Below are 18251 nucleotides of genomic sequence, written 5' to 3'. Positions count from 1 at the left end.
CATAGCTCCATCCTCCTTCAAATACATATATTATGTAATATATTTTCATTTTATAAAAACCTTATTACTTCTTTTTAGCAACCAAGCTTTGTGCTCATGCAACCGTATGCATACCAAGTCTTATCGGCAATTAGGCTGGCAAGTTTGTTTTTCTCTGAACACTCGCTGCCACGTCGACTGTGAAGGTCACCGCCATTAATGATTTACTCAGAAATGTATGCGTGTTTGCATAATGGGCCCCTGGCGAGCTGCGCGGAAACAAGTGTTCTGCGACATAAAATCATTTGTTTATAAACATGCGTGCTTATTATGATAAGCAAATGCATATAAATCTGTTTGTGGACTCTTGGCGCACTAATTGGTACTTCACACTTATTTGATGACAAAATGCGTACACATTTCTTTCTAGAATGTCTTTGTATTAGTGCTTGTGTAATCAAAAAGTTCGGTATTAGAAATAACTATGAGAAACTTAGAGAGCATTTTAAATAAATATTTAATTTTTAAATTGTTAAAACAGCTAAGCAAACTCGTCGCCTGCAACAATTTTTTAATCTAAAATGAAAAATATTTTTGCGCGTAGTTGCCGCCTCTTTAAATTTTTTTCTTCAGCATATTTCTAGACGAACGAGTTATTGTAGTATGGGTAGCATAAAAAATAGCTTTACGAAGATTTACAGTTTCGAATATTTTTAAAAGGAGTTGTCAGCTCTTTACAATTTTTACTAAAATTAGAAACTAAAATGCTACAATGTGGAAATTAAACTAGTCAGTTCTAAGAAATTTGTTTTTTAGTTTTATTTTTGAAAGAAGGTTACCAGATTTTTGAAAAATTTCATTTAAACAAATTAATAAAAGACATACAATATAAGTATAAAGATCATCCAATTCGATCATCATCCAAAGAAAATTTATTGAAATTAAGTAGCACTTCTTCTGAACATGGAAAAATCACCCGATTTCAAGACTTTTTTCTTCAAAAACGACTAATTTAATTTTAATGCTCGAAGTTGTTAAACAATTACAATTTTTTATAAAACATTATATGAGTTATAAAGACGTAAAATTTGGCTAAAAAATAAAACCCTTCGGAAAAAGATGCGAACGCGTTGACAGGATAATTCCTTATATAATCATGTAAAACGAAAATATAGTTAGTTAAAACCTTATCCTAGAACTTGGACGAAGGAAAGAAAACTGAAAATTGGATTTTTGGGGGACATTAAAAAAAAAAAACAGAAAATTTCAATGAAAACTTCGTGACATTTGTTTTTTTCCAATAGTTGTGATCGAAAAAAAGTCCTTCGTCCAAGTTTTAAGAATTGTATCTCGAAGACCTGTGTAAAATTTCATGAAAATCGGTAGTCGATTCAAAGCCAACCGACTTCCAAAACACATTTTCGAGAAAAATGCGTTGAAAGACGGCACTTAGTCTAGCTAGCCTCGAGCGCACAAGTTCTCAAGGCTGTATCTCCGAAACTATTACTCGGATCAGCTTGAAAATTTGGGATAATATTCTAGAAGTGTTGTAAAATTTAATAAAACAATAAATAAATAATAATAATACATTTTTGAAACCTGTAAACCATGTAACCCCTTAAACTTTATCACGGCGTCTACATATCATTCGAAAGTAAGTTACTTCTTTCTTAAAACGTTTCTAAATTAGGAAACGGTTGATAATTAGCTAAGATATGGGATAATATTAGGTAAAAACAAGAAAAGTCGAGATGTTTAGGATTGAAATTACAAAATTGGATTCTCGTTTTGCTCGACAAGATCTACAAGAAAAGTAATTTCAGTTCCCAGGTATTTCAACTTTAGATTTTTTTGTGTAATACTACTATGGCCAAAAGTAAGACTATCTTCAAAATTTTTAAGTTCTTAATTTATTTTAAAAAATGTATGTCGACTCCTTAAAGTTATCCACATTGGTCCCAATACATTTATTCCAACCTTTTTTCCAATCCTCGAAACAGTTGCCAAAGTCAATGCGTGTAGCGATTCACATTTAATGTCGGTAATTGACTCAAAACGGTTTCCTCGAAGCGGTCGTTTGAGAAGCAACGCAGCATGCGGCAGCGCATTATCCTGGTGCAAAAACCAACAGTTGTCGGCCCGACTCTTTCTACGAATGGCTCCGCCAAACGGAACATAAAAGTCAAATAGTATTCTTTGTTAACCGTTTGGCAGGTCGGATTGAAATCTTGGTAGTCAGAAAGCATTGTTACACAAAGGTAACGCGACGCTGTTTTTCGAAAACATTGAGTGATTTTGGAACCAATCATGCTTTTACTTTTCTTAGGCCCAATTGTTCTTTCAAAATGGTTTTCACTGATCCTTCCCATATTCCAACGATACCTTAAGACCTCTGACTATTAATAGTCGATTATCCAGCACCAATTCTTTTATTTTATTGACATCTTGATCATCAGTTGATGTTGATGGCCGTCAAAGTCGGAGATTAGAGACTACTATGGTATTACAAAATATTTAAAAAAGCAGAAAATGCCAGTAAAGGAGAATAAGAAGAAGCACAATAACTCAGTTGGAGATTAGAGACTACTAAGATAAAAATAATGCACTATTTTTTCCAATAGATTGGTCTTTAGTAGTGCGTATACCTTGATGTATAAGAGCGATTAGGTTACATTATAAGAGGCTAAAAAGAATAAATCTTCCATAAGATGACAGCCTTTTCTAATAGGAGGGCCATTCTGTTCAAAGAGAAAAAGAGCACACACATATAGTAAATCGGTAAAAGCTCACTAAAGCGTTCTATTACTATCTGTTCTTGTCTATGGTTGAGGACTTTGCAGATGAAAAATTCTGCTCAGGAGAACATCTGAATATCGATTGTTGCCAGTGTTTTTACAAATAAGGATGAGTGTTTATATGAAATCTTCAAAATGGCAACAAGTTACCGAAGAAATCAAAGTACATTTGGCTTAAATCAGACCCATGAACCATGCTAAATAAAAACTAAAATTTGATGTAAAAATAATAGATTTCTTTTTCCTAGACCTAAACTTTCCCAACACTTTAAATGTTAAGTAAAATCCGCTTGCATGAACAACAATTATTTTTATTTTAACTCCCACAGTAATCCTTTTGGGAGAAATATCACATTTAATTGCTCTCACGTGCGTTGCCAGCAGGCTTAATTGTATTTTTATCTACAAATTGAACATTTACATTGCATAAATGATTTCAAGGATTTCAGCAGGGACACATTAGGTACTCACGCACATGAAAGCAAACTTCACGACGGTTTTAACAACAACTATAATTATTTATTTGCAAGCCTTTTTGCTGAAACTCACACACTCTTTCTCTCTCAACAGGTGGCACGCTCATTCCGACCGGACTTTGTGCTGATACGCCAACCACCACGCGACGGTTCCAACGACTATCGCTCGACCATTATCGGGCTCAAGTATGGCGGCGTGCCCAGCATTAATTCGTTGCACTCGATTTATCAATTTCAGGTGTGTAGCATATGATGAAGATTGGTTTTGAATTTTTTTTTATGAGTGTACTTACTTACTGCTTACCTTACATATTTTTCAATATTTTTTTGTGAAAAAAATATTTATTTCAGGACAAACCTTGGGTATTTGCTCACTTGCTGCAATTGCAACGTCGCTTGGGTCGCGACGCTTTTCCACTGATCGAGCAGACCTTCTTCCCCAATGCTAGGGATTTGGTAAGTACATTTTCACTTCTCTAAAAATTTATTTGCAATAAAATTCGACTTTTTCGTAAATTTTTTTTTACACATATAAACAAGTATTATTTGTGGCTTTATTACAATAAATACAAATAACAGTTAATAATATATTTATGTACATACAATTAAAGCTCTAATTAGGTGAAGAAATACAGGGTAAAAGAATAAGTGAGAAGATGTGGAAAAAAATAAAACTACTCGTGCGGAAATGTGAACCTAAAATGTGCTATAGTACGTGGGTTGCCTTTTATATTTCGGGATTAGAGTAAAGAAAACAAAATTTAATCATCGAAAATCGCTTTATCGTGTTCTAAAATATTCTCAATTAAGATCTATAAACTTTCGCATGCGTTTGAACCAATTATCGAAGCGCTTTTGCCACTTTGATTAAGGTATCTCAAAAATCGCCTCTTTGGGTGATGAAAAAGTTTACCTATTAGTTTATCTTTCACATTGGGAAATAAAAAGAAGTCATTCGGTCCAAAGTCGGAACTATTCGGAGGATGACTCATCAAATCGATGTTTTGAGTGATCAAAATTGCGGTTGTTTCGGTCGATGTGTGAGAGTTTGCATTGTGTGGTAAAGAGTAATTCTTCTCCGTCGGCTGGCTTTTCTGATTTCTTGGAATGATTGTATACCACTCAGAATTTAATGTTCTTTATTATTCGAGTTAGATGTTTGCGACATGTCCAGTATTTCCAAAAAACAGGCAACCGTTTGCTTGGATGAGTTTCATACGCAAACCACTTTTGTTGGATTCGGCTCATCTTTAAATACCCATACGGTCGACTGCAGTTTACTTTCAGGCTCATAGACATAAATCCACGATTCATCTCCTGTCACGATGTCATAGATCAATTTCGAAGCACAGCTATCTTATTTTGTTAACATTTCTCACGACCAATAGATACGAGCCTTTTTTGAGCGATCGACAAATTGTGTGGGATTAAACGTGAAATTTTTTTTCACAGTCAAAAGCCCATGCAATGGCTTTATACCAGTATGCTGGTCCCACTAATGCCTTTAGTTGCCTCCATCTCACAATAGGTTACATGACGATCTGTTAATATTAGTTTGTTCACAGCATCAATAGTTTTCGAAACAACAACCGATTTTGGAAGACCTTCACGAAATCCGTCTTGGAGTCTCGACTGAATTCACCATACAATCGATAAACACTGGCCAAATCTTGATAAGTTAATCAACAAGTTGTAACAAATAATCGCTCGAAGTGTGGTTTGATTCTATTTTTTGTCCGGCCGGAATGCATATTTCAAGTTACTGTAAGCAACACAAATAGCGTTCGTACGTCAAAATGTTCTTAGTATGTATAACATTAAAAATGCCAAGCTTTACGACGAAGTTGTGAGTTGCTAGATTGCAACACTAGGGTTGCCTAATCCCGAAATATAAAAGGCAACCTACGTAAGTGAACCTAATTAGTGAAAAATTAATTAAAATATTTTTAAACAATTTTTTTTTTTAAATAGAATACCGAAAAAAGAATAATTTAAAAATTTAATTTTAAAATTAAAGAATTACAAAAAAAAACAAAAATTATTTGAAATTTTTTAAATTAAATTAAATATAAAATGAAAAAACAGTTCTAAGAAATTAAAAGATAATCTCAAAACAACAAAAATTATTTAAATATTTTTAAATTAAAGTAAAAAAAAATTAAAAATAATTTAAAGAAATTAAAAAATAGTCTTAAAAAGATTGATAATAAATTAAAAAAGATTAATTGAAATTAATAATAAATTTTAATAATTAAATGAAACTATGAAATTTGTAAATGTCAAAATGGAAATGCTGCGCGTGTACAACTACAACCAATACATACATATCAATTTTAGTGTATACACGTATGTGTGTAACATGTTAAAATTAAATAAGTATTATTTCGTAAAATACAGCTAAACTACGAAGAATAAGCAGCAAATTTTTGTGTAAAACTATTTCTTGCCGATTTTGCTCAATTCTTTTACTGCCTCGATTTATATATACATACATAACTAGTACATATGTGTTATGCAATTTATGGATCGGACATGCATTTCTTGTATGCCGGCGTTCTTCGCCAGTGGCACTTGGAGATTATGCCTTCGGGCGTGCGGTAGTGTGAGGGAATGCAGGCGCTGTAATCGGTCTCACACTTAGCGAAGGGCGACCATTTGCACGAGGTTGCCGATTGGTGTTCACTTAAACAGCTTTGGCCGAAACAGGGTTGCACCTGTAAGAAGAAGAAAATTTTAATTACTATATTTTTTGTTCTCATGGGAAAAATGAAAATAGTAGCACTTCAAAATTGTTTTTGGTTTTTCACAAGCTATAAGTAAAATGTTAAAGTGATTGGATTCAAACACTTTGCCGATACATGAGTGTTTAATTTATTTTCAGCATTCATATATACCAATAATCGTTTCTTCACGATCAGCAGCTCAGCTAACCTAACCTATTGTTTCTTTCGTACATTTCCAGCCATGCAAATCTTTTTGTAGTAAATTGTAAGTCTATGCAAATATTTTGTAATACTCACCGAGCATTTGCAACCCTTGCGATATGCGCCGGCAAAACCACGCCTCTCAACCACCGACATTTTCAGGTACTCCTTAACATAGCTGCAACTGTTCAAATACGGACCACGACCGGCAATCACGTAGAGCTTGCCTATGTCCAGATTAATGCCACACATAGCATCAGAGTTTGGTGTTACTATGCGACCGTGCTTGAGCAGCTTGTGACCGGCTTCGTTCATCTGCGTACACAATTTAAAATTTATATCTTGCTTTTCGCGGTTTATACATTTTCTAAGTGCTCACTTACCTTATATGACTTCTTGACTTCCACTTTGTATGCGACGTTGTCTTGCACTAAACGGAGGGACTTACGCATTACGCGTATTATGACAACTGAAAATTTTAAAATAACAAATGAAGTTTTGAATAATTTGTGAAAGAAGGTTTGTGAGTTATGATAATGATATGGATGTGTTAAGCAGTCGCTCTCGCTACAAGTTAGCCTCCTTATTCATAATATCACATCGTTTAATGCCCCTAAAGCAATGCATTTCATACAAAACTAGTTTCGAACCATTCTAATTTGAATCAGGAAAATATTTCTAACAACTAAATAATAAAAAATAATAATCGATTACCATTTAGATTTTTTATCAACTTTTATCGATTACTTACATATTCGATTAAAATAGCGATTTTAGGTACTCTTTCGAATTTTAAAGAAGAAGAGAAAATGGCTTCTTTTTTCGAGAAATTTATCGATAACTATTTCAATTGGTATAGGGATTAATCGATTACTTAATATTTTAAATTAAAGTAAGACGAATTTCGAATTTATTTTTATCGACATTTATCGATTACTATTTCAATTGATATCTGGATTTATCGATTACTTATTCTTTTAAATTAGCTATTTTAAGTACTCTTTTCAACGCATATTAAAGAATAAGCCAAATATCGATTTATTTTTATCGATATTTATCGATTAATATTTCAACTGACTTTTGAATTGATAACCTTTCATTGTCAAAAAATTAAAAAAAATTAAAATTTTCGATTCTTGGCCGACATTTATCGATTAAAATAGCAATTGTAGATATTCTTTGGTTCGAATCATAAATAGAAGTTATATAAATATTTCACTTACTTTTATCGATACATATCGATTACTATTTCAATTGATTTATTGATTGTTAATATCCTCTTCAACGACGTTTCCACGGCACTTAAAAATAAAAATTAACTCTTTACGATATACATTAATCTTATATGCAACTAGTTTATATATACGAAGTAGTCTAGAATGAACTAGCTGCACTTTTAGTTTGAAGAAACCTTATTTACGTTGAATAAAGATGCTATAAAACTTGTTGACTTTGAGATGAAATAAAGCTGACATTATCGATTTTTCGTTATGAACTAGTTAAAAATGAACAAGTTTCTTCTACCTCTTTGCACTCGATTTAAGCCTTTATCATTATCCATTTATATTTCTGAAGTTATTAAAAGTCAACTAGTTATAATTTCCATGGCATTTGTAACTAGTTTCAAACTAGTTCTAACGAATTCAATTTGGTTGGAAAAAAGTATGTATTATTTATCAACTAGTTAGAAATTTCATGACATTTGTAATTAGTTTCAAACTAGTTCTAACGAACTCAATTTAGTTCGAAAAAAGTTTGTATTTTTTGTCAAATAGTTAGAATTTGTGTGTTATTTGTCACTAGAGTCTAGCAAGTTCTAAAGAACCCAATTTATCAACTAGTTAGAATTTTTTTATCATTAGTAACCAATTGTAATGAATCTTTTGGTTCGAATTAAGCGTGTATTATCTATAACTAGTTTAGATCTGGTTAAAAATTCACTAGTTATTTTTTTGGCAACCAGTTTTACAATCACAATCAATTAAAGCTAATACTTTTCGTTTCACAAATTATAGTATTACAATTACGCTTTCACCTCTCGTTACGAACATTCTCCAATTTTCATCGCAGATCAAGTATACGCCACGTACACCTGCACTACCTTTCCGATTAAAATGTATAAGAAACTACATAAAACGAACAAAGCTAAGCAACAAATTTCCCCAGCGTAAGAGCAACAGAATAGAGAAATATTAATGTTTATTTAGTTGCATGTTCTCATTCAAATAAAATACTGCGAACTGCAACGATACAGATTAACTAGTCTCGGGAGTTCCGGAGAACTCGGAAGTAACTGCAAGCACAAAAGAAACTAATAGCTGTAACAACAAGCAGTGTCTAGAATAACGCAATAATCTTCAACATATACAATCCCCAGTGTTAGCTGTTGATTCCTTATAGAAGCCGCCAACGTAGACAGCGCTTCGAAGCTTCAACTTTGCTTGCGCATCCAAGCGCAGCTCATATAATTTTTCTTCAGAATCCTTTGCAAATGGTTATAAACGCTTAAGGAAATAGGGAAAATTATTTTCCTGTAACGAATCTGCAGGCAGGCAAAATGTCTTAATGCTGCTAAGCATTGGCTCGTGCAAGTATTTTTAATATACGAGGACTGCTCGAAGAGTCGATGACTGTCTGAATGAAACACATTTTAAGGTATTTACAAAATCTCGATATACTTGTACATAGTATTCTCTTGTAAATAGAGTTAATAATTTTTTTGTTGGATATTCCTTGAAATACGTGTTAGAGTTAAGAAACCTCTGTACCGAGATGCGAGTAAGATAATTATACCGAGTATATAAAGACTGTGAAGTTGGGAAATTCTTTTCCAAGTTTCAGGACCTAATTCATGTAGAGCCTTGGATCTAATTTTCTTAGGGCTCCTCAAAAAATTTTTGGAAAATGATTTCATATCATATGGCGTTGATACGGATCTTCTTTTAGTGTATTCCAGTAACGGATAGCTCACTAAATTAATTCTAAAATTAAGTAGTGCCGTTTAACAGCTGTAAATTCTAAAATTCACATGAACCCAATAAAGTTTCGTATTTATATCCTAGATACTTGCTGCTAGTTCTTGTTAAAAAACAAAAAAAAAATCGATTAATTTGTGGCGATAATGATTTAGTTTTTTTTCGATATTTATCATTTATTTGACTAATTCCATTAAAGTATCGATTGTAAGTATTCCTTCGTTCAAATCCTAAAGACAGGTGTAGCTTATTTTACTTATTCCATTAATGTAGCAATTTAAAGTATTCTTTTCTGCAAATATTAAATAAGCAGACAAATATCGCCTAATTTTTATCGATAATTATCGATTATTTTTTCGAATGATTCCTGAACTATGAAAATTTTACTGTAAAACAAATTATAAAAAAGTAAATATTTCGACTTTTTATCGAAATTTATCGATTTTATTCGGCATTTGTCGATTATCCGTTTAAATTTTCTAAGAAATATTCTTCCGACTTAATCATAAGAAAAATATAAATAAAAATTTCATTTACTTTTATCGACATTTATCGATTATATTCGAAATCTATCGATTACTCGTTTATATTTTCTACAAATATTTCTTAGATTGAATTATATGAAAAAGATAAATAAATATTTCGCTTATTTTTATCGATATTTATCGATTATTTCCTTAATTGATTTCTTGAATGTGAATATCTTCTTGGACGTAAAATTAATAAAAACAAAATATTAATCAAGCTTGAGTGAGACACCATTCAATTTTAATTCTAAAATATAAAAAAAACCTAGGCATATCCAATTGCACTCGTACAAACAAAACATTCAGCTATCTTGACACCTTTTCGCACTTAGAGCGCTATGCTTCTACTCTAAAGCGACTATGATGAGATAATATAATTTGTACGGGCACACTTTAATGTATTATTTCTGCACAACGAAGCCAGAAGCAGCTTCCTTCCTATATTTACTATACTCTACATTTTGCTACAGTAATATTTACACAGTGGCTTCCTGCCTAAAGGAGGTTACGAGTCCTGTATCCTTCCGTGCTGTCCGTCAGTCACGTTGTAAACGCATACCAAACCCACTCTCCTCGCCACTTACCATAGTCAGCATTGCAGAAGTGTGTCTGCGGATGGCTGGGCATGCAACTGCACGCCTCCACCGGACTGCTGTAGAGCGCCAACAGCGAGAGCAGCATCAACGCCAATAATCCCAAATATTTTCCAACATCCATAGTTGACAGCTATTGATTTTGCGCTTGATTTCTATTTGCTTTATTTGCTTAGCCTTTTCTGGTGTCGCTATGCCTTCGAGCGGTGGACGGGTGGGCTATTTTCTATTGCCTTGAGTTGAGTGTGTAACTGTCACCGATTAGTTTTGAAGCTTTTGCTGAAATGAATAAATAGACGAATAAATATAGTACCGTATTCTGTTGAGTGTGTTGTTGTAAAATGTTTGCTAAGCTATTTTAATTAACTTAATTCGAATTGCAGCAAAAAAGTTGTGTGATTTCTAGTCCCTTATCAGTTGTCAGAAACATTTATGCTGGCGAATAAAAATGTTTTTATAACTGTATAATCCACTGAAACTAATTTTATTTTGAATTTTATTATTTATTTTCCAGCACTTATGTAACACTCTCCATCAGCTTGAGCATGTCAAATCAATTGTTTCATTTACCATTTTCTAAGTGTGTCCTTATCACTTACATATGTAAATGTTTGCCACCGCCGCACAAAATTTTGAGTCGGTAGTCATTTACATACATACATATTTATTTACTTATATGTTTGCTTTTTGTTTTGAATGTCATCATGTCAAGCGCAAACCGCAAAGTATTACGAAACAAGAACAAGTGATTTCAAGAAGGCTTCAGGCGACACCTTCACACAGGGTTGTAGTTGTGTTTCCAAAATTTGTTTGTTTAGTCTTGAGCAAATACGTTTGAGCTTAACCAAATAAATATTAATAATATCTGTTTAAGCAAGCTTGTTCAAGCAAAATTGATTACGAAACTTATAAGTTTTCCTACAAATCGGCTAATATTTGAAAGCAGCAATATTAATATGCTACGAACAAGAAAAATTACATGGAATAACTGAAAAATACTAAATTTCGAAACTATTTAAATGAAGTTATAGTTTAAGTAATACTTTTTGGAAAAATTAAGAAGACTTACTGAAATATTTTGATCTCAAACCAAAAAACTGGCGGATTTATAAGTCTTCCTGCAAATTGTGGCTCATATTAACTAAAACACATTGTTATGTAATACCTACTTTTGTGGAAAATATTGTTAATTTCATTGAGAAGCATTCATAAGAGATCAAGCGATCGGCTACTTTCAAAGTTCGATATTCTATTAAACACATTGTCGAGTGTACTAGTGAAAAGGCAGGTGGCGCTGCTGCAGACATACATATGTATATTTTTTCATCGATTTTGTTACTTTTATATTTTGTGTTTATAAAACTGTTCTTGGTATGTTTGCTTTAAGCCGATTTTTGACACTTTGGATTATAACGAGTTTTCCAATAAGGACGCCACAAAAGTAGATCGATAGAGAACGCAAAGGACGCCATATTTTTTCCCGCTCTTTTGACATTTCTCTTCAGTAAGGTTTAGCTATTTCATAAAAAGACATACGATCCAAGAACGAGTCCAAATTATTAAAATTTACCACCGAAATTCAGAGGCAGTGGCCTCGACTGTAAGAGCTAAAATTAGAAAATTTTAGCAATAAATCTTCAGCAATGAAGTCCTTATATATTGGGAAATTACTAAAATTGAAGCAAAGCTATTACTTTTAATAGACTAATAGCAGCTTTCTTAAGATTTGATTTAAGCCGTAAATAATAGTTTTTTGTTCGTTTTTCCATCAACTACTATACATATGTATATCCTCAAATAAATCTGCACTTCTAAACGTCGTAGCCAGCTCTTACTAAATTTAATCACATAAATTGAGTATCGTTACAAATTACTACAATACTGTGAGCAACTTGAAGTACAAATATAAATATGCAACCCAAATAAGTTGTTATCCTTGAGATGTTGGCTCTCCTGCTGTAAACACAATTGCTCATCAATCATTTTCGTATACGCACTATAAGTACTTACAAAGTTACGTAAGTCGTATTGAGTTTATGCTCAGTTAGACTATTCTGCTCGGGGACTATAAAAGTACTTGTGCATACATACATATTCAAACACATAATATATACAAGTTTGTGAATCTAGTTACTATCTTTAATAATAACGCAATAACAATTCTCAGAAGATATGGTGCATTATATTGTGTTTGCCAAGAGTTTAACGCTTTCAACTTTTGTTAACGGGAATAATAATTTAACCATCACAAATTCTAGTTAATATGGTATTTCTGCAAAAGTTCGGTATTAGTTTAAGAACTTTGTAAATTCTCGTAAGTTTGCTAATTTCTATTTGTTTCTCGTTGTCTATACATACATACTTGGTATGAGCCGTGCCGACAGTAGTTTAAAATTGCCAGAAAGATCAGTTCATCACTGAGATGCGCGTCAAAAGATTGGTTTGAATAAACGTATTACCACTCAACATTTCTTAAGTAATGCGTTCGATCCCTGTTTTGGCAATTTCGAATACATCTGTATTCTGTATGAATGGGATGCGGATAGTGTGAACATTTGGGTAATATTCGTTTGTATGATTTCAAAAATCTTGGATTTTTTTACCTGACAAATGTAATTGAGATGGTCGAAAGTTGATCGGGGAAAATTTTCTTCAGCGCCTCTGAGAGCAGCGCTTAAGTTTTTGGGAGCCGGTCACACTAAGTTTTTACAAATACGCTCCTATCTCCGAAACTATTTGTCAGATCACCATCAAATTTTCGGAAAATATTTCCAAATGCATGTAAATGCGATATATACAAGGTGCTTTCCAAAGTAAAGAGGACTTTTTGAATTTAGCGCCGCCTGGTGGTGCCATCTATATGTCGACTGATGCGTTAGAATCTTTAGCGATTGTCCAGTGAGAATTTCATGACATTTCATTGATTGCAAGTGAAGTTATTGCGTTTTAAGTGTCAGTATATTTGTGTTATCGGTGCGAAAATGGGATGCGAACAAAGAGCCAACATTAAAATTTGTTTTAAAATTGGAAAAACTTTTACCGAAATGTTTCAATTGATGAACCAAGTTTATGGCGATGATTGCCTATCCCGTAGCAGAGAGAGTGCACGAGTGGTTTCAACGTTATTAAAGTGGTCGTGAGGACATAAATGACGATCAACATGTGGGCCAATCAAAATCCGTGATCGCCGGAAATTCCATCGAAACTGTGCGTGAATTCATCAAAAATCAGTCGAAATCATCATTGAAATTCATGGAAATGGAATTGAACTTCCAAAATATCGATTTATCGCATTTTGACTCAACTTTTAGGCTTACAAAAGGTGTGTGCATGGTTTGTTCCGCACAAATTGACCGACGACCAAAAATTGATAATGCGTCGTCTCATCGATCGACGCTTGTGACCGTTTATTTCATCAAAAATCACACTTTAACCATTAACCACTCCCCGTATTCACCTGATTTGGCATCGTGCGACTTTTTCCTTTTCGGAAAAATGCATTTGCTCATGAAAGGAAAGCGTTATGCAGACGTAGAGGTCATTCAAAAGTGCTTGCACCGGCATACTGGCGGCCATACCGGCCAACGAACTAAAACACTCGTTCGACATGCATTTGGACCGTGCAAAAAGCTGTATTGAAGCAGAAGAAGACTATTTTGAATAAAATAAATTGATTTTGCCGAAAAGACCATATGTTCTGTTTTTTTTTTTTAAGTCCTGTTTACTTTGGAAAGCACCTTGTATATCAAATTTTAAAATTTCGAAATTCATAAGTGGATATAACTCGAAATATACAAGTATCACATTATCATCGAACGTATCTCCTTCCAACAGTTCGCGAGACGTGTAATCATAGTAATCGCTCTAAGGAACATTCTAATCAAATTGAGTTATGAAAAGGAAGGGAGTGAAGAACATCGCAGCAGTGGCTTATACAAATATTTAGAAAATGGGATTGTGATTGATTATTTTGACGGAATTGAAGGTGAAATTTAAAACCTGTTGTGAAAAGAAGATGAAATGTAAGCTTCGGATCAAATTTGATGAAACGGTATATTTTCAAATATTCAGAAAAAAAATCGTGGAAAAAACACATTACGTATGTATTTATACTATATATATACCCCCTTCCCTTTCTACAAAATGAAATTCATAGTATATATTCCCCATATGAAAAGTGAAAATCGCAATTAATTGAACAATCAAACCTGAAATAATATAATAGTAGAGAGTGTACTGGTAATCAAAATAAGGTTATAACCGCAAATGTAATTTAAATTTAATTATAGTCTATTTAAAGTCATACTGTCGGTATTAACCATAAATGCCGTTATGTGGCCATAAAAAGTTATGCGGTAACTAGTATAAGCATCTCTGCAGTTAAATAATAACCGTGTGGCAAATTAACGAGAATATAAATTGATATGCAGACACCCACACACATGCAAATATATTATATGTTTATTTTAACGGCTTACTGCTTTGCTTGTGGCTACATAAACAGGCACCAAAGCGTCAGATTCATAAGGAGATGTTATGTCGACTGACACTTTGGCACCAGCGTTCATTTGCCGACTCCCAGATATGTTGTACATGTGTAGCACATACATATTTACATATATTTACATATGTATGTGCGTCATATTTACTTGCAAGATGTTGCCCCTGTGTCTTTCGGCGGCCAATTGTGGCTGATGAAAGCTGTCTGTGGAAGTGTCTAATTGCCTAAACTAATGAGCTGCCGCTGAAATAAATGGATACATTTTTCCAAACACACGCACACACACATAGATATGTACATACATATGTATTCAAATGTGTGCTGTGCTCTTTGTCCTTTAATAATTGCCTAATTGTTTAACGGTTTTCTGCATTTCAACATGAATGTGTGGCTAAATTAATGATAATGTTTTTGGTGCAATATAAATTTCGTTAGAAGCAAATATAATTGTTTACACGAGCTGGCTGGTTCACACATATAATACACTTGGGTATATGTGTGTCGTCATATGTTTTCTTGGAATTTTTTTTTCGGACCAGTAAACCAGTAAAACAGATTTTGCTTTAATCTTCTCGTATATATATTTTAGTTTTTTATACTCTCGCAACAAAGTTGCTAAGGAGAGTATTATAGTTTTGTTCACATACCGGTTGTTTGTAAGTCCTAAAACTAAAAGAGTCAGATACAGGGTTATATATACCAAAGTGATCAGGATGACGAGTAGAGTTGAATCCGGATGTCTGTCTGTCCGTCCGTCCGTCTGTCCGTCGTCCGTCCGTCCGTCCGTGCAAGCTGTAACTTGAGTAAAAATTGAGATATCATGATGAAATTTGGTACACGTATTTCTTGGCTCCATAAGAAGGTTAAGTTCGAAGATGGGCAAAATCGGCCAACTGCCACGCCCACAAAATGGCGGAATTTGGAAAAGTAGGCGTGTCCCCGCCCCCTACTAAGTTTTTTGTACATATCTCGGAAACTACTATAGCTATGTCAACCAAACTCTATAGAGTCGTTTCTTTCAGGCATTTCCATATACAGTTTAAAAATGGAAGAAATCGGATAATAACCACGCCCACCTCCCATACAAAGGTTATGTTGAAAATCACTAAAAGTGCGCTAACCGACTAACAAAAAACGTCAGAAACACTAAATTTAACGGAAGAAATGGCAGAAGGAAGTTGCACCCAGGCTTTTTTTAAAAATTGAAAATGGACGTGGCGTCGCCCACTTATGGACCAAAAACCATATCTCAGGAACTACTATACCGATTTCAATGAAATTCGGTATATCATATTTTCTTAACACCCTGATGACATGTTCGAAATATGGGTGAAATCGGTTCACAACCACGCCTTCTTCCAATATAACGCTATTTTGAATTCTATCTGATGCCTTCTCTGTATAATACGAGTACATACATTAGGAACCAATGATGATAGCGGAATACACAAATACGGTATTTGAAAAACATATAAATGACGTATAATGAAATCTCGATTATCACTTTATCATGCGAGAGTATAAAATGTTCGGTGACACCCGAACTTACCCTTCCTTACTTGTTTTCGTATGTTTTTATATACGAAACTACTCCCTTAATTACTGAGATCTCGGTCTGGAAATTTCGCATTCGCTCTTTTCTTTCGAAGAAGCCTCTCAATTGTCGGAACTGCTGATATCGAACCACTATAGCATATACCTAGGTGCCGTACAAACTGATTCATCACCATCAAGTCCTGTCATGAAAACTATTTTTATTTGACGAGATATCTTCACGAAGTTTTACATAGATTATTGTCCAAGGCAAGGGTGCAATGTTCAAAGAAGGGCAAATTTTTTCACAAAAAAAAACGACTTTGTTTTTCCAAAATTAAAGTTTTCAACAGCCTTTTGATCATTACTTGTTTGTATCTATAGTTGCATTTTTTTGTTTTGAGAATATTCGTCACTATGAAATCAAGAGAATCTGCAATGTTTCAACGTCCTCTGGATTAGTCTCAAAGCCATTTGGTCATTATTCAGTAAAATACTTATATCGAGTTATTTATTACTATTTTTATCGTGTCTACTATTAAAATACAATACACAAAGGTTACTTTCACAAATTTTTTCTTGTAAGTAGAACTTGTTGTGAGCAACCGATAGTCTCCGAGTATTATTGAGGTTAGGTTAGGTTAGATGGCTGATCAAAGATCACACGTAGACTAATAATGTAGTCCTTTGTGATGCCATTGAAAAAGAACTCCCGTGTTCGGACTTACAGATTGGCGAAGCGCTTTGTAGCCAATACATAATTACACAGACGCTTAATTTCAACACCCGCCAGTTCGGTGGGAAGTCCGAAGGTATGCGTCCCCAAGTGTCTATATCTTGACCTACTCTAACGGGGGACAGTCAAGCAGGAAGTGCTGGCTTGTGTCTAACGCATCTTCTTCCAAACAGCTTCTACAGTCGGCATTCAGTAAGATACCCATTCTTACTGCTTGTATGCCAATAGGACAGTGGCCTGTCAAGAGTCTCACTATTAATGAGAGGTTAGCCTTACTGAGGGCAAAGAGATCACTAGATTTCCTGCGATCTCCTGCGATCACTGGGCCAAAAGGCTTTTGCAACCGCACAAGTACCGATGCTGGCCCAGCGTTGGACAAGCATCCACGTTGCCCAGCTATCTAAAAGTAGAACACAAGAGGATACAGGAGCACCGATCCGTTCCCATTCTACCGATAATGATTCTAGGGTGCCCTTCCTTGCTAACTCATCCGCTGAGGCCCGGCACTCATACCAGTCTAATCACAAAAACTCTAGCTGCTACAGATAGCGACGTTAGACATTCTTCGACCAACCCTGAACGCACTGTGAATGAGTTCAAGGCCCAAGGTCACCTCTCAGAAGGTGGATGCACTCCATGGTAGCAAATCTGCTGCTACCTTGATGGCTGCGACCTCAGCCTGGAATACACTGTAGTAGTCGGGAAGTCTGAAACAGCAATTTATGGAGAGCTCTCGACAGTAGGGTATTATTGAGGCATAAATCCTTATTAAGCGGAAGCTATGTCGACACCTACTTAGCCAGTTTGCATGGTGCGATTGGCTCGATATGAATAATTTGCGGAATACTAATAGATATTCTTTGCCAAATTTTTTTAACATGAATGTCTTGTTATATAAGTTCTCCATATAAAACTTTTATTTTGATCTATAAATAAATACTGGTCTAATATCGACAGTTACGAGAAATAAGCAGTTTATTGTGAAGAAAAGGACTTTTACAAAATTCAGATCGTTATATAAAAAACTGAGGGACGCCTACATACAGACCGACGAAAATTGCTAAATCGACTTTTGTGCGAAAAGCTTCATGTTCAAACTGCAAAAAAGTTTGATCCATTAAAAAAATTTCTGTAGAAGTTTATATTCGATACATTGATAAACAGTTCATCGCTTTGACGTTAGTAAAATACCTTAAAACAACATCAGATCTG

General features: G+C 34.1%; 2 protein-coding genes across 3 annotated transcripts in view; one reads left to right on the top strand and one right to left on the bottom strand.

The window, feature by feature from the left end:
• Positions 1 to 18251, top strand: part of LOC126750940 (synapsin) — a 164179-nt gene that overhangs the window by 45932 nt on the left and 99996 nt on the right. Inside the window, 2 exon segments of the mRNA XM_050460788.1 lie at positions 3345 to 3488; positions 3602 to 3706. Coding sequence (XP_050316745.1) covers positions 3345 to 3488; positions 3602 to 3706 — 249 coding nt within the window.
• LOC126750992 (tissue inhibitor of metalloproteinase) overlaps positions 3791 to 18251 on the bottom strand; it is a 66178-nt gene continuing 51717 nt past the window's right edge. For both annotated transcript variants that reach the window (XM_050460879.1, XM_050460880.1), the window contains 4 exons: positions 10261 to 10548; positions 6558 to 6643; positions 6271 to 6489; positions 3791 to 5964 (listed from right to left, as the gene is read on the bottom strand). In XM_050460879.1, the coding sequence (XP_050316836.1) occupies positions 5770 to 5964; positions 6271 to 6489; positions 6558 to 6643; positions 10261 to 10393 (633 nt within the window). In that variant the 5' untranslated portion in view covers positions 10394 to 10548 and the 3' untranslated portion in view covers positions 3791 to 5769. The remainder of the gene's footprint in view (positions 5965 to 6270; positions 6490 to 6557; positions 6644 to 10260; positions 10549 to 18251) is intronic.

Source organism: Bactrocera neohumeralis, chromosome 2 (genome assembly GCF_024586455.1).
Source record: "Bactrocera neohumeralis isolate Rockhampton chromosome 2, APGP_CSIRO_Bneo_wtdbg2-racon-allhic-juicebox.fasta_v2, whole genome shotgun sequence".
In the NCBI taxonomy this organism is placed as follows: Eukaryota; Metazoa; Arthropoda; class Insecta; order Diptera; family Tephritidae; genus Bactrocera; species Bactrocera neohumeralis.
The sequence above is the reverse complement of the archived record's forward strand: the minus strand, read 5'-3'. Positions and strand labels throughout refer to the sequence as shown.